This window comes from Haplochromis burtoni, unplaced genomic scaffold (genome assembly GCF_018398535.1).
Source record: "Haplochromis burtoni strain Fernald_Lab_line unplaced genomic scaffold, NCSU_Asbu1 Contig_59, whole genome shotgun sequence".
NCBI classification, from domain to species: Eukaryota; Metazoa; Chordata; class Actinopteri; order Cichliformes; family Cichlidae; genus Haplochromis; species Haplochromis burtoni.
Window position 1 is genome coordinate 856,789 of NW_024582420.1, and position 19,875 is coordinate 876,663.

Sequence of the window (19,875 nt, forward strand, 5' to 3'; positions counted from 1 at the left end):
AGTGCGCCTTATGTGTGTGTTAAATACAGTAAGGGCACACATAACTGAGACTGCGCCTTTTAGCACAGTGCGCCTTATGGTCGTGAAAATACGGTAATATAAAAAAATGAATAATAATAATAAAAAAATGCTGGTTACTGTTACTAACTTGGTCTTTAATTCTCTGTTTGATGATGTCTTCCAGCTGTAGTGTAGTTTCTTCTGTGATTGCAGGAGCTGAAAAAACAAATGAGAAATTTTACTCTATGATTTGACATAATAAGGCTGCTATTAATTATTCAAACTAAAGCATGCACAAACAGAGTGGGAGTTTGGGAGGTGCTGGGTGGTCACTAACCCGTCCTGGACGTCTGCTCAAACGCCACGTCTTCCTCCAGCATGCTGTTTTCAGGACGGGTCTGTGCAGTTACTTCTCCGGACAGCTGCCAGGGTTTCTCTGCTAAAGCTGCTTTCTCTAGCTCTTCAATCTTCTGGGACATCTGCAGGTTACAGCAAATGCAGGATTGCACAGTCACCAACAGTGAACTAAAAATCAGCCCTGTTGGGTCAATGTTGGGTACCCATGATCTGTGCTCCTTCAGGTACAGGTGAGACATTCAATCGAAGGAGGCAGGTAAGGAGTTAAACTAATCTCCACTCTGAAGCAACTACCAACAAGAGTGAAGGTCGCCGTTCACTAATGTGATACGTTGGGAAATTTACACTATCGGATCACCTATAGTGCAAGAATCTGAAATTTATGATTTCAAAACAAATAAACAAACAAACAAAAAGTGGTATTAGCACTCCGGCAGATTTAAAGAGTGTACTCACACAAAGCAATCAGTATCGTGCCTGAACCCCCAAATTCTAGTTCATTCGTCAAGTGTGATCGCTGCTCTCCACTGTTTAGTTCAACTCAGGCCTGATACAGATGGATGCAACTACTACATCATCATTCACTGGTTTCTGAACTCCTGATACCTCGAAATGAGAGTTTTCACCCTTGCTATCTCGGTGTTTTAAAACCAGATGAGATGAGGGGTGGATCTGACTGTGAAACCACAAGTAAATCGCCTAATAAGCTGTCAATCACAAGCCAATGAGCATAACCTGGATAATTCTCCTTTCTGACAAACACAATGACCAAAATTAATCAGCAAAGTGTTTACAGAGGTTCATTTACTTGTAGACTTGAATAGGATTTTAAGTCTTTCTGCAACCACAACTATGCCACCTGGGGGCCATTCAAAAGAATGCAAGTTTAATGGGGCCTTTTAAATACATCTATAACACATGTGAGAGGACACATGCATCCTAGAATTATGAACTGTGCTCTACAAGAGCACTTTTAAGAGTTTTAAGTGCATGAAAGAGCAAGCACGATACAAGACAACCACACTTAGTGTGAGCACACCCTCAGTCCTCTTGTGATTTAACACTTTATTTTGCTTTTTATTATTCTGGAGGGCTTACAGCTGCATCCTCTTAAGTCAAACAGGGTTAAATTGGAATCAAATTAAAAAACTTGCTCCAACTTGCTGTGTTGGATATGTTAATCAAACCAGAGACATCTAAAACCTCGTTTCAGTTGCATTTCATTTACCTTTTCTTGCCGTTTCTCAAACGATGATTTTGCTTCAGACTTGGCTGAGCCTTTGGCTTTTCCTCCCAAAATGTCCTCCACATCCTCTCCCTCGCTGTCTTCATCATCCGAGAGATTAAAGGTCACTTTCTTATGAGACGACCTAGACTGACCCCTCTCCTCTTCCCTGCCAAAGTGCAGACACGAACATGGTGAAATTGACTTCTCCCACACATAACTGCACGTTTTATAATTTTTGATTGCACTTACTCATCATCACCCTCCTCTTCGCCATCATAGTCGTCATCTATTACTTCTTCACCTTCCTCCTGGCTTTCATCCACGCTGTCATCCTCTCCATCTGACGGGTCGTCTGTTTTTGCTGGTTCGCTGTCCACGGCGTCAAAGAAGTCCTTGTACTTGAGATTCCTGGAGCTCTTCACCTGTCGGTATAAAGAACAATCAACATATTTGCTGTAGTTTGAACTATTGGGAGGCAAAAAAAATGAGTGGAAAATGTGTGATAAGTTACATACAGTATTTTTCTTTTGCTTTTTGGTGGAAATGATTTGCTCTAGGTCAAGATCATCATCCTCATCTGAGGGCAGATCCCGAAAATAGTCTACGTCATCTTCATCCTCCTTTCCCTCGCGCTTGTCCATATCATCCAAAAATGCCTCCATCTCTGACAGTTTAAAGAACTTATCATCAACCTCAGAGGGCACCACTTTTGCTTTGGATGCCTTCCTTCCTGTATCCTTCTTCTGTTTCTCTTTTTTCTCCAGAGCATCCACATCAAAATCCAAATCAGAGTCATCCTCTGTGTTATCGTCTTCCTCCACAGCCATTTTCTTTGTCCGTCTCGGTGGTTCCAATTCTTGTTCCTCCTCCTCTTCTTCTTCATCGTCATCATCATCTGCTGATGCTCCTTCTTCTTCTTGACCACTCTCTTCCTGCTCCTCTTCCTCCAGCACAGTTAACGTCTCATCTGCTAAAGCTTCGTCTATGGCGTTTTTAAAGTGTTTCAGTACAGCTTTGTTCTGCAGCTCTAGCTCCTGCCAAATCTGTTCTTCATCAAAATTTTCCACAACCAGCTGAGCTAGCGGGCTTCCTGTATAATGTCCAGGTTCCTGAGCTTTGTGGAGGTCATACAGAGTCTTAGTGATGGAGGTAAAGTCTGTTGCCACTTCATCTTGAAGGCTGCAAAGATGAAAAGACACAGAATTAGTCAGGTATGTCTTATGATGTGATATTGGGGGGGAAATTCGTTGTTGTTGTTTTTATTAAATAACTGAATTGGATGAAAGTCTGTGGTTTATTTGTTAATGTGTTGGTACAAAAACAAAACCACTACATTTCATCCATACATCTTCTACCGCTTATCTGGGTTCAGGTCGCAGGGGCAGCAGTCTAATCAGAGAAGACTTCCCTCACCACGGCCACCTCTTGCAGCTTATCCAGATGGGCGCAATCACATCCGTGACCTCGTTCTTTCGGTCACCGCCCAGAGCTCATGACCATAAGTGAGGGCAGGAATGTAAATCGATCGGTAATCCAAAAGCTTCATTTTTAGGCTCAGCTCTCTCTTCACCACAACAAACTGACGACTATCCGCATCACTGCGGATGCCGCTTCAATCCATCTGCCAGTCTCCTCCTCCCCTCATTCATGCTTAAACTCTTCCACTTGGGGCAGCAACTTGCCCCATGGGACTGTTTCATCCTTCAAATTATTGATTTAGTTGCCATGGGATGATGTGGCCTGTGGTTTTGGGCTGGCTCTAAGATCACTACTATACCACATACAGTCTAGAAGTGCACATTTTGCCACTTTTCAGCAATTTTCTTCTCTCGTTTCAGTAGCTCAGAATGAAGTGAAAATGTGATACAGAAAATCATATTTTTACGGCTGCAGCAGTAGCATTCGGCATAAATTACTACAGTTGCCACTCCAAAAAGCAATGAAATGCCACAATTTGGGATTGATTAACAATTTTCCTGTATTACGCCGACTTTTGGGCTCCTCAAGAAAACGCTGTGCTCTGTGTGTGTGTGTGTGTGTGTGTGTGTGTGTGTGTGTGTGTTATCCAGGCCTCCCACACCCAAACAGCATTGTGCTTATTTGTTAAATTGCTTAAGCAGCTCCAGCACCAAGAGCTCAGGCCTTTTTTGACAACTGGGCTTTGAGATGTGCCGTCTATGGCAAACCTGTGGAATCAGTCCTGTTCTGTTGGGAAAAACTTGCCTGTCTGATTGTGGAAATTCAGTAGGGCTTCTCCACCATTTTATTCATACAAGTTTTCTCCCGTTTGGTGAGGGGTTTTAACCCCCATTTGAAATACGGCAACACAGACTTGTGTGCACAAATGCATATACTAGATATTTACTTCATTCAAGACATTTGAAGTTTTACATTTTCTAACAGGTGTGGACTTTCTGAGTCTAAATCGGGATTGACAAACATGATATGCAATGAATAAACATCTGGTGTGTCACAGCAGTTGGTAGTCTAACACGTCAGTTATTACAAGCACATCATCTTTGTTTTCTTTTCTTTTTTTTACGTAGCTCTACAGACAGCTTACAGTAATGAGCTAACTTTTATTTTATGAGCATAAATGTTACTGCAGTTGGATACGCTCATACCATGAATATCTGTTTAAAGGTGTAGCAATCCCCAAATGCAGACGTGAGCCAGCTGATTTTAGGAACATAAAGCGACTAAATGTTTCTACATGAAGCAAAAAGGAGAAACTCGCCTAATCATTTATATCTTACCAAAACCTCGACGTATAAACGTGTTGTCAGGTAAATGTGTTAATGCTGTGCTAACACTACAGTTAGCTTCAGCTAGCTGGAGCGAATTTATAAAAATATTTAACAGCTTCTTCAAAAGATTAAAAAAAAATTACTCAACGCAAACAACAAACACTTACCTGAGGAAATTTTCTGGCTGTGCTGTGTTGGCATTTATTTTCTTTACACACTCTTCCAGAACACCGAACACATCTCCACTAGCCATGATTGTCCCCACATGTGTGGCTGTCTGTGTCGCACGTAAACAGGCTCACCGAGAAACCGCTCTGTACCTGCCACTTGGTTCCGGGGAACGAACATGGCGTCCGCCGTGCTGAAGGTTGCAGGTCTGTGTCAACAATTATTCAGCTTCGAAATTTTCGCTATTAAGTTCACTGTTCTGCAAACGATAAACGATGCTGCTAAGCTTCGTTATAGTGAGCTGTAATCTTTTTCGGAAGCTCAAACGAGCCCGCAAAGTTGACGAACATAAACAATGTTTACGTTACATCATGAACCAGAAGCACTCAAAAAGCGCAAACCTCCGCCAAGGCAGCTCACTCTGTATACAGTATTTACTTTTAAGGGAGTAGTATTGTATTGTCTCTGTATTCAGTTATTTTCTTTGTTCTTTTCAAATATACTTTAGGAAGTTTGTAGTGCAGCAAAAAGGCTTTTGTTATTTGTCGCGTTGAAACCCATTTGAATATAGTTGGCATAATTTTGAGTATCATTTTTTATGTGGATATAGTACATGTGTAGCATTCATTTCAGTGGTTCCTAAAATGTTTAGTAATACATGTCAGGTGAAAAAAGTCTTTGATCAAACTAGTTTTTACTTTTGTTTTCCAATAAAATAGCTCCATATAGCGTTGTTATCACCTCTCAATCAATTCAGTCTATCAGGCTATCAATTGATCAATCAATTGACCTTGAATGAGAGGTCAGAGGTCAAATGTGACACATTTGAAATCTTTACAATCTGCTTTCTCCATGTTTACAATACACAGGACAATCATAAGAATTATAGTTTCTAAGTTACAAAGCTTTTTGTGAATTTGTGACCAATAAATCATTACGCTGACCTTGGTGGATGTAAACATGTTAACATGACCCCATGCTACACCCCTACAAAGTTTTATCATTCACTTCAAGCTGTTGCGTTTACAGACAGAGATACTTGGCCAAGGTACCTATTAACTTCCTAACTACTAACTTAAGCCAAAGCCATACCATGAAGTAACTTCACACTGGAGCATTTTATTCCAAGAATTTTGTATGGTAAGGAGATGTGTGTAAAATTATATGGGTACTGTTATTTACTCTCTGAAACACAGGGTTGACCTAATAACCTAATTATATGTATATGTTCAGTACATAAACAGCAGGTTTCCCAGACAGGGATTAAGCCTTGTCTGAGACTAGGAGAAGAATTCAAAGATGACCTCCAATGAAGGCAAAAACAAGATTATGGCCTGGGAAACAAAAGATTGCTCTTATAGTAATAAAACAAAGATTATTGATATGTACTCCTGATACTTCAGCTTTAAAATAAAAAACTAAGTATCATCAGTAAAAAACTATGTCTTCATAAGGAGACGGTAGGTTTATTTTACAGCATAACTCAATAAAGTCATTTGAAAGTATGAAACACTTTATTGAGTTGAATGAATGGTAAGGTGCAGAAAAGCCAAAATGAGGGCATTATTTTATGCTCAGTATGAGCACTTTACTTTAAAAAGTCGTCTTTAAGGAATTGCCCTGTCGATTAGTCGTAGGAGGAAGGGAAGCCTAATCATTTTAATTTGAAAAGTCTTTCTTTCACAAATTAGTGTTATTCATGTTTACATTAAGTCAGCAAGCATCAAACAGAACACCAAACGGTAAAGATTGGTCTATTTATTATTTATATGATCTAAAACCAACAGTCAGTCACACAAAGGAGAACAGATTTGGGAGTGCAGGACGCATAGGATTTAAATATCATTAATGTAACTCGGGACTTGGTCCAGAACATACAGCATACATCAAAGCTACTCGAGTAGAAACAACAAACACAGCTGATCTCTTTGTATTTTAATTTCATATTTAGCGGCGGGTGTTTCCAGATGCTCTCGGGTCGCGCTCTGGAGGGCACATTCAACAACGGTGCCCCTCCATCAGGGTGTTCCCGCGTCTCTGTGGAAGCTGGGCAGGCTTAACCACATCGCCATCGCTGTCCCCGACATGGAGAAGGCCACGGAGCTGTATCGGGACGTGCTGGGGGCCACGGTAAGTGAGAAGGTGCCCCTGCCCGATCATGGTGTCTACACTGTGTTCGTGGAGCTCGGCAACACCAAGCTGGAGCTGCTCCATCCTCTCGGAGAGAAGAGCCCCATCTCGGGCTTCTTGCAGAAAAACAAGTCAGGAGGAATGCATCACATTTGTATCGAGGTGAGACGGCGATGACAGGGGAGAGCTTTTATTACATTTTTGCATGACTCTGCTTCATTTATCTGTTCACGTGACCCCAAGTTCACGAGACTGAATTCAGAATTTGTTCATTTTCATACTTCCTCTTGTCTATGTCTACTGTGACGTGTATATAAGGAATGAGTGTACTGGCATAAAGCATTAGTTGCACTAGTGTTTTATGAGCCAATCCTTGCCTTCTGGTTCATATTCATTTTCCTTTTGCTTTGAGGATGTGCTGCAGCAAAATCTTTCTCTCGTGTTTTATGAGGATTGTGAGTCAGAATGGCCCAAAGAAAACATGCTTTCCTTCAGACTGTGACATGGTATTTATAAGAAACTGTTGTGTTGCATTTGTTATGTGAATCGGTGTAGTAGTATGGCTATTTGGTACATATAAATACATATGATATGACCTGGGATGACCACACGATTATCTTTGCTTGTGTTTTTATTTTAAGATCTACTCTGAATTTACAAATACCCATCATAAGGTAATAATTTAAAAGACGGAAACTAACAAATTAATCTAAAAATGAACATCTTCAAACACTAAAAACTGAAAAATAATTGTCATCACTGACCATGAGAATGGCTTAATGTAATATTATGAATTTACTAAATTACATAAAGTAAAATAACTTTTTTTAAAAAAAAAGCAGTTCAGCTTTTGCAGAAATCATAATTACTACGTGTATCGAAGCTAAAAAGTATTTAGGAATAATTATCTAGGGCCTGTGTGAGCGTAGTAGAGTTTGTTGTTAGTGTTATGTGTTCATGTCAGACAACAAATGTCAGTGTTGTTGTTGGTCCTATAAATCCAGTAACAGCTTGTCCCAAATTATGTGACTCAGCACGGGGGGCCTGTGCGTTAGTTTGCAGTGTTGTGAGAGTTGACACTCAGTTGTGATCATTTTTAACCCTAATGATAACAAGTGAATTGAACAATAATGTTTTGTTCCCCCTATGACTGCAGGTAGACGACATTAGCGCTGCGATAGCCGACCTAAAAACCAAGAACATCAGAATGCTTTCGGCGGAGCCGCGGATAGGTGCTCACGGCAAACCGGTCATGTTTCTCCATCCTAAAGACTGTGACGGTGTGCTGGTGGAGCTTGAAGAAGCGTGAAACATCACATCCTGCTGTTGACTGAGAGTTTTCCAGGCAGTTTGATGATCAGAGTGATAGCGGGGATTGTTCCTTATAGCACTTCTGCTTTTGGAAAAACAGTTCTTCTTTGTATGGAATAAAGTTTTATGTGGTACATTAACATGTGATGTATTAGTATGCGGTGTGTTGTTCTAACAGCTTCCCCTAAAGTGTTTGTGATAGAAATTTGATATTTCCCATATCTGCTAATTTGTGACAGTAAATGGTGGCTTTCTTAGATACAGCACTGGGTTGGACTTCCTCTTGGGTTCAGAGCATGAATTCAACAAGGTGCTGGAATCATTCGTCACAGATTTTGGTCCATATTGACATGATAGCATTTTTTGTCAGCTCATCCACAACGTCAATCTCTCATTCCACCACATCCAAAAGGTGCTCTGTTGGACTGAGATCTGGATGGTGACTCTGGAGGCCATTTGAGTACAGTCAGCTCACTGTCATGTTCAAGAAAACAATTTGCGATAATTTGAGCTTCGCGACATGTAAGATATCCTGCTGCAAGCAGCCATCAGACGATGGCACAAAAGATGCTCAATTGGTAAAAAGAGTCCCAATAAAATCTCTCCATCACTGTTACAAAACCAGCAGTCTGAACAACTAATACTGACCCTACCATCTAAATACTGAAGCAGAAATTGAAAGGCAATGTTTTTCCAGTTTTGGTGAGCCTGTGAATTGCAGCCTTAGCACTCTGGTCATTCTTCTTTGAACTCTTGCATTAAGACTTTTTTCACCCACAGAAAATTCCTAAAGCATTCATAGTTAAAGGATTTGTTGTAATGTAAATATCCAGACTTTACTTAACTTCACTAGTAGACAGAAGTGCATTTACAAAGTATGTAAGAGGAAAACGCTAAGATAAAATTAGCACCTAAATAAATAGAGAACACAGACTATCAATATCAACGTCTATGAAGACAATTATGCTTTTAAAGAAAAGAGAGCTTGAGAGAAAATTGAGTAGATCAACTCCTGAAAATCTCAGACCACCACATCTAACACCAACAACCATATTATGTTTAAAGTCACTGACGCTCAGTTTGAACCTCAGGTCATCTTGACGATGTCTACATTAGTTGCTGCCACGTGATTGGCTGGTAAGATTTACAGTAGGAAGCAGCTGAACAGGTTTTCCTGATAAATTGCACAATGGGTGCATATAAAGTAGGATAGCTTCAGGTGGGAGTAAGTTTGATTTTCTCACTAACATGAATTCACTTTTGCATTTTGACTGACATGGTTCAAATTGTACTATACTGATGCATTGATTACTGTTTAATCCCTTTAACTTTTGAACAAGTTCTGAATAAAATATGTTGATAATTTAAATGTTGATAATATATTTTTAAATGAAAATCAAGCCATAAAAAAATAAATCTTAAGTCTTAGGTGAAGCCCAAATACTTTCATTTCATTTAGGCTAATTAACACATTTCCCTGGCATACATTATCCTGCATTTAGTAACTTGCAGTTTTTTTCCATTATGGCAGCTTGTAAGGCATTCTTCCGCCTTGCTGACACCTTTACTCTTGCCATCAACGCTGTTGTTAGTCTTGCTGGCTGTAACTCACCACTGGAGGGAGTCACAATTAATACCAGAGCGCACAGTCTGTATCCTTGGAAGAAAACATGTATGCGACTGCAAAACAGAGGGAACTGCTGATGACGCAGATAGACTCTCGGACATTTCATCTTGATTTCCTGTACAAGCTTTGCTCAAGCTGGAAATCCCCAGATTAGTTTTGTAAACTTTGAGGGGGGGGAAAAAAAAAAAAAAAAAAAAAATACTGAGGGAGCTTGAGAACGTAAATTTGAAAAACTTGGACAACAAACTGCCAATTAGTCTAACATCAAGGTGCTTATTTGGGATTTCTGGTGGGTACGTTTCAGGAGAATTGAGGCTCTCTGAAAACTGTTTACGTTCAGCTAAACTGACTATTTTGCTTGTTTATGCTAAAACAAGAAGAATTGCTGCTAGACTTTAAACTACCAGTTGCTGAAAATTTAAAACGGACCTGACATTTGTGCCATTTAGCTCCAACGTGTGTGAATTTTTATCTGAAGGCAATCAGCTGCAATTTATTTTCTCTGGAGAAGAAACTGAAACAGATTGATGTTTGGTGTAGGCAGGTTTTTTTGCACTTTTACCATCACAGAAACATGAAAGACAAAAAACTGTTCAGAATCCAGAGGGTTGGTTTATTTGGTCTGAGTAACACCTCCAGGCTTTAAAATACAGCAAATATGTAGCAATGACGAGCGTTTCTAATTGTAGAGAGACATGCAAGATATAGGGAGGGTTTGAACAAACTCACAGGGGCTTCTAATAATAACATGAGTAATAACTTTAAAGGTCTAACCAGCAACATGCAGATGGCTTTTCATTTTGAAGCAAGATACAAATACACATAAGCTGTAGTAAATGTGGTGTGAGAGATTTAGCTGCTCTCTTTGCCAAGAGTGTGTTTGTCAAACAGGTACTCCGCCATGCCATTCTGGGGAGCGCCCATGCGGCGCAGATTGGTCACCCAGTCAGCCAGCTCTTTGATGGACTTCACCTGCTCATCCAGGTAGTGATTCTCAATGAAGTCGCACATCTGAAAGAGACCGTTTCGTTTAATAAGACGACACCAAAACAAAAAAAAAACAAAAAAAAAAACAAAAAAAAAAAAACAAGGCGAGACATCTCCTGCATTATACGTACACTTTAAAAATAAATGTCATACAGGCCACATCAGAGTCACCTATGTTTTTATATTACACAAAAAATAAAATGGATTTCCAGATTTGCAGGTGTACAGCCAATCAGCATGTTTTACGTGTGTTCACAATTTAATTTTGGTGTTCCTTCTCACTGCACTTTGCTGTGTAACATACACACCATATTTTAGTACTCACATGTGGGTCATTGTGTTCAGAGCAGAGTTTGTGCAAATCCAGCAGTGACTGGTTCACGCTCTTCTCGAGCTGCAGGGCACATTCAAGAGCCTCGACACCGCTGCCCCACTCATCGCTGTCTGGCTTCTGCAATTAAAGCATCATAAAAAACAAAACCCAAAAACAAGTGAGACATTTATTAATGAAAGATAAACGTTCACCAACCTGACCTAAAAAACAAGCTTCCTGAATATGTAAAGCAGATTTGCGGTTTAACGTTTCACTCGAGTTCTGGCGGTCATGTTTGCATGCCCGAAAGCGATAAGAGACTCTGCACGCCCACGCCCTTGGTATCTCTCTGTCCCTATGTGAAGCTTAAGAAAGCCCAGAACAATCTCACACTCAGCCAGAAGTTAACATAAGTTACAGTCCATTTGTTTTCACAAATCTCATACCTTGACGTCTTGGAGGAAGATCCTTCCACCTCTCTGGTTCTGAAGTTTCATTAGCTTCTCAGCGTGCTCACGCTCCTCATGCGACTGATGATGGAAAAACTTGGCAAAGTTGTGCAATGCCTGGTCATCACGATCAAAGTAGTAGGACTGTAAGGAAGAAAGTTTGTCAACTTTAGGTAAGGTTTTTAAAATCTACCTGCCAAAACCATTACAAACAAAAAGGACTTGTCATACAGAGGACAGAAACCATAGTTGCCTGCCTGTTCTTTATACATACTCAAAGGAACTTCAACTTTTTTTTAATTCAATACCTAAACATTAATATCCCCTCAGTTTAAAAACCTCCCTTATATTTGACTAATCCTGTTTAAAAAGCAGCTTGCTCTGATAGTGGGTTATTTATCCATTTTAAATGGCAGTAGGCTGCTTCAACACCTCCGAAACCACTTCCCCTGCCTTTTTCTCAGCTAAATGGCTGTACCTGGACTGAAACCAAGCACAGCACTTATACCACATAGCAGCCTAGTTAAAAGGAATTAAAATCACTTCTTGGTTATAAATAAAATCTACTCACACTTCCCTTTTCTCTGAGCACGATTACCCGAATGTCACCAGATGTTACAGACTGGTACTTTCCACTGAGTTGTCCTTCAATAACCCTTTTTAATCTGACCGTGCACCATGGATTGCTCTTACCATAGACAAGTAGACGTAGGAGGCATACAGCTCCAGGTTGATCTGCCTGTTGACTGCAGCCTCGCAGTCCTGGTGGAAGTTCTGTCTGACCTGGGAACTCATGGTTCTGAAACATAAAAATCACAATTACATCAGTAACTATTTGCAAATGTGATTAGAGTAGGATGAGTTCAAGAGCAGTGAAAAGGTTCTGATTAATTTTATTTTATTTTTTTTAAATAGGCTCCTTTTACTGTGTTTAAATACATTTCTGGGGTTTGGCCCACGAACCTCAGACAATAGCTCGACTTATAAGTGTCACACCTCATAACAGCTGCGTAATACTGATTGTGTTGCTCAGTATTTTTGATGTTTGACGAACGAGATTCTTTCATCAAACAGTATCACTGGGCTAGGCCATGTACGTTACGTAAGGCAAAAATCAGAAAAAAAAAGTTTCATGAAAACATCTGCTAAACTTTGCACTCTTTACCATTAAAACAGGCCTTAACAATTACATAAGTCACAACGCAAAGTATGAATCTGGTTAAAGCTCGACTTGTTTAAATAAAGTAAATATTTATTTAGTACGAGGTGTTTGAAGGAAGCCACACATGGCGCTGAAAACACTGCGCAAAGCTTGGGCAGCCAAATGCGTACAGGCCCACACTGACTGCGACCTGAAGCGGATAAATCGAACTAGTATTATCAAACTACAAAGCCAATGGCAGCCTGGAATCTATAATCAAACATAACGATAAGAAAAGAAAACATAGGGAACGTTTCCTTACCAAATTTCAGTGGCAGGTCTTGTTGAGAGGAGGTCGAAGCAGTGCGTTGTTAGCAAAACAAAGAGTTAGCTTCCGAGCTAGGTGGTTTTCAAGGCTGACTAAGCTAGCTAATGTTTCAAGTTTAAATTCACTCGATGTATCGGAGCGACTGGTCCCGTGCTGTGCTGTATAAAGACAGTTGAAAGGTTGCCGTTCAAGCACTGTTGAAGCAGGTAACCTTCACTGTCCGATAACGAGAGACACGACTGAATGTTTCGACTCAGGCGCCTGTAGATTAGCACTTAGTGACGTCACCTGGCGGGGGTGTGGGAGGGGCCAAGAGGCAGAACATCAGAGCACGTACCCCAGTGTTAGTGAGCCTATTTGACTTTATTTTGTTTAATTTCAAAACATCCTTTTCATCATTTTCATTCACATGTGAACAAAGTCAACTTAGAAGTGATAATACTAACTAGTTCATACGTCTTTGGTCCTGTTTGTGGTTTGTAACAAGATCTGCTGACTCACCTTTGATCACGTGGAATGATTCATCTATTTTTTTTTTTTTTTTACTATGTCATTAAAACATTCCAGAAAATTGGAGGTTAAGAAACAGTCTCATGATCACTTACCAGAACATGACTAACAAGTTCATTATGACACCCTGCACAGGAGTTGCCTTGGTAAAAATCCATAGCGTAGGCTTGTTGTGTCATTACCAAGGCAAGGTTTCCCAAAGGGGCAACCAGCTCTCCCTAGGGTTGTTTTTGTTTGTTTCTTCACTTTTTGTTTTTAATGAGAGAAAAAAATAAACACTACTTGCACATACTAAGTATTGTATTTGTTGGAGCATTGTGTGTAGTTTTCCTCACTTAGATGCCAACAAACTGGGATCTAGAGTACACTCACAATTTCTAGTACAAGTTTGGACCAGCTAAACTCTTCATCGCCTAGATTTAACAAGGTGCTATAAACACTCCTCAGAGATTTTGGTTCATATTGATGTGACAGCATCACACACTCGCTCCATGATGTACATTTCCTGACCCACCACACCCCAAAGGTGCTCTACTGGATTGAGATCTAGTGTCCATGGAGATCATTTGTGTAGTGAACTTATTGTCATGTTCAAAAAAACAGTTTGGGATGATTCAAGCTTTGTGACATGGCACATTATTCTGCTGGAAGTAGCTATCCACAAATAAGTGCATTGTAGTCACAAATGGATGGACATGGTCAATAACAGTACTCAGGTGGGCTGTGGTGTTTAAATAATGCCCAGTTGATATTAAGGGGCTCAAAGCATGGTGAAAAATATCCCCACATCTTTTCACCACTACCGCTAGTCTGAACCACTGATCCAAGACAGTATGGATCAGTATTTTCATCTTGTTTACACCAAATTCTGATCAGGATTCTGAATGTGGGAGCAGATATTTAGACTCATGAGATCAACATTTATCCAGTCTTTTGTTGTACAATTTTGGTGAGTTTGTGTGAATTGTAGCCTCCGTTTCCCGTTCTTTGCAGATAAGAGTAGCACACAGTGTGGTCGTCCGCTGTGTAACTGCTTCAGGTTTTGTGTATCCAGTGTTATGCTCTTCTGCACACCTTTGTTGTAATGAGTGGTTATTTCGGTAACTGTTGTTTTCCAGAGTTTGAAGCAAGTCTGGCAATTCTCCTCTGACATCAACAAGGCTTTTCATCCAGAGAAACTGCATAATTTCTCTTTTTCATACTCCGTAAACCCTAGAAATGTTTGTGTGGGAAAATCCCAATAGATCAGCAGTTTCTGAAACACTCAGACCAGCCTATCTGACACCAGCAACCACGTTCAGAGTCACTTGAATCATCTTTCTTCCCCCATTGTGATGCTAGCTTGGTTTGAACTGGTTTGAACTAGCAAGTCATTGTGACCATCCTTAAAAACCTACTTGCACTGAGCCGCTGCGTGTGATTGGCTGATTTTAGGTATTTACATTATCAAGCTGTTGAACAGGTGCACCCAACAAATTGTCCACTGAGTGTATGTTTGCTTGGAACCCATTTCTAAAGTTTGGAGGTTGTTTGAAATTTTTTTTTATGTATCTAACTTGAAGAATAAACACGGACAAGGTGTTTCGGTTAAAATTTTGGCACAGATCATAAAAAAGAACAAATGTGCTGTAATTGTTTTTAAATTAAAATTTTAAAGCTTTTTACAAGGAAGCAAATATTTCAGCATTTGATCTTTAGTTTTCAGTAAGAACGAATCCATATTTGAGCCAAATCTTTCTAGGGAGCTATCTGTCTCTTTTAAACAAGAGCCAAATATAGGGCAATGTCCTAATATGTGGGACAAGGGTTCAAGGTATAAAAATGCTGTTAAGCTCCACGTGAAGCAGGACACCTTGTCACCCTAGATACTTGGAAGAGGCATTCAGTATAACTCCCAGTCAATAAAAACAACATGTGATGTTTGGTCCCATATAATGAGAGAAAATCGCTCTTGATACTGGACGCCTGCGCGGTTTATACTGTGGTGAATAATTTACATTCTGGGTGTTGACCTTTACACGCTGATAATATATGCTTTCAGGAGAGTGTTTGTTTTAATTTTATTATTGCTTCTAACACGTTGCTTATTACACCTGAGCTGTTTTGTAAAACCGTTTGTTCCCTGCAATGCAAAACAGTCTTCTTACTTGTTAAATATGTATTTTATAAAACATTAAGATGTATGCGAATAGATATTTACTAATGTGTAAAGTTGTCATAGCGACAGGCTGCCGACACTCAATCGGCGAAGCGTTTATCCTTTACACAACTGTCTTATTTACTTTTACGCTATGCAATTGAAGCAGCAGCATCCTTTCTTTTCCTCAAAACTAATACTTCTTTTTTGCAACTTTGCTTTTTCCCCTCTGAGGCTCACTGCTGCTGACGCACAGAGGACTACGTGCAGCTTCAGCCGTGCCGGCAGCAGTTCGCCGTCACGTGACACTTTGTCCCTAGCTGTTAATAATTTAAGTGTTAGCCTCACAGGTGTCAAGTGTGGATATCTGCGTCTAAGCTCGTGGATAATTCAAACCGCTGAACAAAAGCCCAAAAATGAAGGATCTAGTGTCGTCTGCTTTAGCGCTCAAAGGCTCCACAGCGCCATCTACTGAACACTGGGCTCAATCCCATCAGCCAGAGCCTTTTCAGTTTTTTTTTCTCCATTAAACTGAATAAGATCACATACCCGAACAAAGAATAGGCCCGATCAGGTCAAATTACACAAACCCCCCCCACACACAAGTTTTAAAGTAAAGAGAAAAGCTGCATAAGAGGGATTTTGTAAAAACTTTATTGATCAGTTCAAGGAGTTTAATCGAAAAGGCCGAATCCCATGTCGTCATCGGACTCCTCAGACTCTTCCTTCTTCTCCTCTTTCTTCTCCTCAGCTGAAAAACAAAAAGCACTTGACATCATGTCCTGCTGTCATCACCATGACACAGCAACCTGCTCACGTGGTTGCCTAATATAACGGTTGTTTTAAAATATATTTAAATGCAACTGATTTTTATTTTGGAATTTCCCAGTTTTTGTTGAGCGTTTCTTACACGCTGCTGTATTAATATAAAAACAAAAAAAGCCTCTTTTCTAAAACCATTCAACTTAAAACCGTAGAATAAATTAAAATGCCTGCACTGTATTTACCCAGTATAGTGCGGATTTTGTGTGGATTAACTTGTGTAGATGCATCTTTCATGTCAACAGATCATTATTTGGCTCCATGTAGTCGTACAAACATACAAGGTGAAGGCAAAATCACAAAGTGGCAAATATGATTGATGGTGCCAAACAAGGTGCTAAGCTGCAATGCTCACCTGCAGCAGGAGCTGCGGCTCCGCCCGAGCCAGCAGCTGCAGAGCTGGCAACGGCTACGGCACCACCTGCTGGCATGCTGGCCAGCTTACCGTAACCTGAGGAGATATGAGTTGGCAGACATGAAGCACAAGTGATAACATCGACACTCAGCAGTCAGAAACAAGACAGAGGTCAGAAACGGCCCGTTATCATTACATGTGGTCTTGACTTTACACATCTGAATAAATACAACTTTTTTCTTATCTTATATTCAAATCGATTCACTTGGTCCAGTGAGATATCATGCTCTACGGGTTTATAGAAACTATGGCAAGAAAACTCATTATCACAGCAAATGCACCATGACACACTCAGGAAATATTTTATTTCAGCCCACAAATAGGGTGCAAGATCAGCTATCACGAAGACCCAAATAAGAAAATGAAATATTGATGTTTTGCAACTTGCACTCACACCATCCCAACTGTATTTTAGGATTGTTTTTGCATTACAAGTATCACTTGCTGCATGCACCAGTAGCACTGATATTAACCCTTTAACACTGTGCCACTTTTCTGCCCACCTGCAGTACTCTACATTATGACGTTTATATTTCATTCCGTTGTTCTTCGCTGTATCTTTTTTAGTAGTAGTTTAGTAATGAGTTCTTTTTTTAGTCTTTTAAACTTAATACTGGGTTTCTGTTTTTTACTCCTATTGCACTGAGTGTGTAAGATGACTAATAAAAATTAATTAAGAAGTATAATTTGTGCATACAATAAGTAATTTGTCTATACACAATACCCTTATGAACCATTTTCAATGAACAAATTCTTCAGTATAACTGTGGTCCATACACAGTGTGCCATCCTCCATTACGGAGGAATCCAGCATTGAGAGCTTAGTTCACTCATATTTTTAATAACTCTTTTTTTTTTTACCCTTAAATCTGTTTTCCCTGTGCGTCAAATGAGTTTATCACTAGTCACAGTATCCAACATCATAAACTAGTTCAGACCCCTGCAGGGAGTCCATGTCAGTATTAAAATACTGCCTGAAGCCATTTAATTCTAAACTTTCAGACTTAACAACATTTCAGCCAAACAAAATTGTAAACCAAAATTAATCATGGTCTCACACACACATAAATGAAACTGTGGGAAACTCACCTGTGGTAATAACGTCATTCACGTTCTTGCCCTTCAGCTCACTGATAACCTGTTGAGAGAGAAAGATAGACGCAATTATAAACATAACCTAAAGGTAGGAACCAGCTGCAGGGAAAAACGGAAGCCACAACAGTAATAAAACACAAACAGGAGCAGGTGGCTGTGTACCTTGGCGAGGCGTGTGTCATCGGTTTCAATGCCAACGCTCTCCAGGATCTTCTTGATGTCCTTGGCATCAGGGTTTTCATTGCCACCGAGGGCAGCCAGCAGGTAAGCAGCAACGTAACGCATCCTGAAACACCAAGTTTACTGGAAACATTAGTAACCATGCGGGACGTTTTTATGGACACAGGAAAATGAGTTATGTCTAAAGTTCAGACAATCTGTTTTTGCATTAACAAAAGTGGAAACACAACAACTCATACAACATGTTAATTTTTCTTCATTATCAGCATATGCTAAATTTTTATATAAAAATCAAAGCCTGGAGAAAGTTATGGTATGCCTCAAAAGCTCAATCTGATTTTTATGTGAAAATGTTACAGTTTATAAGAAATATATGGCTTCACCACAGCAGGGGAATATTAAATGCTGTCCTTGTTAGTGCATCATTTAACAAAAAAAAAACCCCAAACAAAAAACATCAAAAGACGTAGGGTCGACCCCTTTAGGGGTCCGTTTTTTCCTGGGTTTAGACAGCTACAGGACTGTGATCCCAACGCATTTCTGAGTTATTACGGCGATTTTCAGCAAAACAGAAGTTCGCTGCTTTACTTTACAGCCGATACCCATCGTCCACTCATCTAAAAACTACATATTTTCGAATATTGAATATGCTTCTACTAAAATACTGTTTTCTCTACCTCTATAAATCCTCAAAAATGCGACAATGTGGGAAAACACGGCATAATTTTAACACCCATGCGGCTCTCCGCTACCATTAGCCAACCTAGCGTAAGCTCCGGGAGCCAAAGAAAGGAATTAATGTTGGCTAAACGCTCTTTAATATTCTCAAAATGCCTGGGCTGAAAGTGTACATGCTTATCTGGGTGGCTCAGTTATTTTCTCAGTGTTTAATACGTTATTTACGTTTTAAAACCAAACTTACTTGAGCTAGATAGGAGAGCGCGTGTTCACTCTGAGGTTAGCACGGACAGAAAGGAAGTTACGTCACCGGAAAAAAGCAAAGTAGCCTTTCTTCTTCGTAAGAGCATTAAAAGTAAGCAGGAACCGAGGCGAGGCCTGCTGCTCAGGAGTGTGTTTGCAACCTCGGTGTAAAAACTTTACCTAACGTGAAATATTACACAAAAAATACATTCTTCTTCTTCTTCTTGCCCCCCCTAGGAGTTGCCACCGTGGATTGAATATCTGCCTTAATTTCACTTTATGTCTTGCATCCTCCTCTGGTATACCAATCCTCTCCATGTCCTCCATCTCTCACTCTATGAATCAGTTTTGTGGTCTTACTCTTTTGCTCCTAACTGGCATCTCCATATTCAACATCCTTTGTCTCTCTAACTTTGCTTTCAAACCGTTCAAACCAAGCTGTCCCTCTGATGTACTCATATCCTGTATAAAAGATTTGGAGCTTGTAACTACATGCTTTTTTGATATGAAGCGCTGGATGAAATGTCACTTTTACAAGAATCAAGGTTACTTTAATGTCGCTGTGTAAAAAAAAAAAGTGACACTGTACACTTCCTTGAAAATTAATTTCTCAGGAGTTCTCAGGAAACAGTCTATGTTGTACTTTTTGTGACGAGGCAGTGTGTGTTGTGTGTCTGTGTGAGGCCCCTGAAACTTGACACTCTCTCCAACCCTTTTCCATATATGTGTTGTGAACAAATATGAAAAAAAGACAGAAATCAGGAAGAGGGCAAATACTTTTTCACAGCACTGTATACATAAGGGCGTCTAGAGAGTCTCCGGTTTCAGGGACCTCACATGGACACACAACACGCACCGCCTCATTAAAAAAGCATAACACAGACTGTTTCCTGAGAACAGCACTGTATGTTCAGTGGTAAGTGGCCATTCTGATTTCTCCTGAAATCAATTATCAGCTCTCTGGTCCTGTTGGTATTTAGAACCAACTTGTTTTTAGCACATCAGCCTG

The 19,875-nt window shown here is 40.0% G+C and overlaps 4 protein-coding genes across 4 annotated transcripts in view; 1 reads left to right on the forward strand and 3 right to left on the reverse strand.

Annotated features, from left to right (window-relative positions):
- mphosph10 (M-phase phosphoprotein 10 (U3 small nucleolar ribonucleoprotein)) overlaps positions 1-4,638 on the reverse strand; it is an 8,865-nt gene extending 4,227 nt beyond the window's left edge. The window contains exons 1-6 of the mRNA XM_005937197.3: positions 4,500-4,638; positions 2,101-2,764; positions 1,835-2,007; positions 1,586-1,751; positions 338-479; positions 149-216 (exon numbers count right to left, since the gene is read on the reverse strand). Of these exons, the coding sequence (XP_005937259.1) occupies positions 149-216; positions 338-479; positions 1,586-1,751; positions 1,835-2,007; positions 2,101-2,764; positions 4,500-4,585 (1,299 nt within the window). The 5' untranslated portion in view covers positions 4,586-4,638. The remainder of the gene's footprint in view (positions 1-148; positions 217-337; positions 480-1,585; positions 1,752-1,834; positions 2,008-2,100; positions 2,765-4,499) is intronic.
- Positions 4,602-9,740, forward strand: mcee (methylmalonyl CoA epimerase). The gene is made up of 3 exons (XM_005937196.3): positions 4,602-4,706; positions 6,452-6,792; positions 7,787-9,740. Exons 1-3 carry the CDS (start codon positions 4,679-4,681, stop codon positions 7,937-7,939), a joined length of 522 nt encoding a protein of 173 aa, XP_005937258.1. The 5' UTR covers positions 4,602-4,678; the 3' UTR covers positions 7,940-9,740.
- Positions 9,741-10,160: 420 nt separating this feature from the next.
- Positions 10,161-13,065, reverse strand: fth1a (ferritin, heavy polypeptide 1a). The gene is made up of 5 exons (XM_005937200.3): positions 12,781-13,065; positions 12,011-12,116; positions 11,315-11,461; positions 10,881-11,006; positions 10,161-10,579 (listed from the first exon to the last, which is right to left on the reverse strand). The coding sequence occupies exons 2-5, from the start codon at positions 12,110-12,112 to the stop codon at positions 10,421-10,423; spliced, it is 534 nt and encodes a 177-aa protein (XP_005937262.1). The 5' UTR covers positions 12,113-12,116; positions 12,781-13,065; the 3' UTR covers positions 10,161-10,420.
- A 3,006-nt stretch (positions 13,066-16,071) lies between these two features.
- Positions 16,072-18,996, reverse strand: rplp2l (ribosomal protein, large P2, like). Its single transcript, XM_005937201.2, has 5 exons — positions 18,868-18,996; positions 17,928-18,051; positions 17,760-17,808; positions 16,611-16,706; positions 16,072-16,184 (listed from the first exon to the last, which is right to left on the reverse strand). The coding sequence occupies exons 2-5, from the start codon at positions 18,048-18,050 to the stop codon at positions 16,108-16,110; spliced, it is 345 nt and encodes a 114-aa protein (XP_005937263.1). The 5' UTR covers position 18,051; positions 18,868-18,996; the 3' UTR covers positions 16,072-16,107.
- Positions 18,997-19,875: the final 879 nt, after the last annotated feature.

Coding starts and splice junctions, on each gene's coding strand:
- mcee (XM_005937196.3), top strand. CDS start 4,679: ATGGCGTCCGCCGTGCTGAAGGTTGCAG. Junction 4,707..6,451: donor CGCCGTGCTGAAGGTTGCAG/GTCTGTGTCAAC, acceptor TTTCATATTTAG/CGGCGGGTGTTTCCAGATGC. Junction 6,793..7,786: donor TGCATCACATTTGTATCGAG/GTGAGACGGCGA, acceptor CTATGACTGCAG/GTAGACGACATTAGCGCTGC.
- fth1a (XM_005937200.3), bottom strand. CDS start 12,112: ATGAGTTCCCAGGTCAGACAGAACTTCCACCAGGACTGCGAGGCTGCA. Junction 11,462..12,010: donor CCTACGTCTACTTGTCTATG/GTAAGAGCAATC, acceptor TCTTCCTTACAG/TCCTACTACTTTGATCGTGA. Junction 10,580..10,880: donor CTGAACACAATGACCCACAT/GTGAGTACTAAA, acceptor GGTCTCTTTCAG/ATGTGCGACTTCATTGAGAA.
- rplp2l (XM_005937201.2), bottom strand. CDS start 18,050: ATGCGTTACGTTGCTGCTTACCTGCTGGCTGCCCTCGGTGGCAATGAA. Junction 17,809..17,927: donor ATGACACACGCCTCGCCAAG/GTACACAGCCAC, acceptor CTCTCTCAACAG/GTTATCAGTGAGCTGAAGGG. Junction 16,707..17,759: donor GAATGACGTTATTACCACAG/GTGAGTTTCCCA, acceptor ATATCTCCTCAG/GTTACGGTAAGCTGGCCAGC.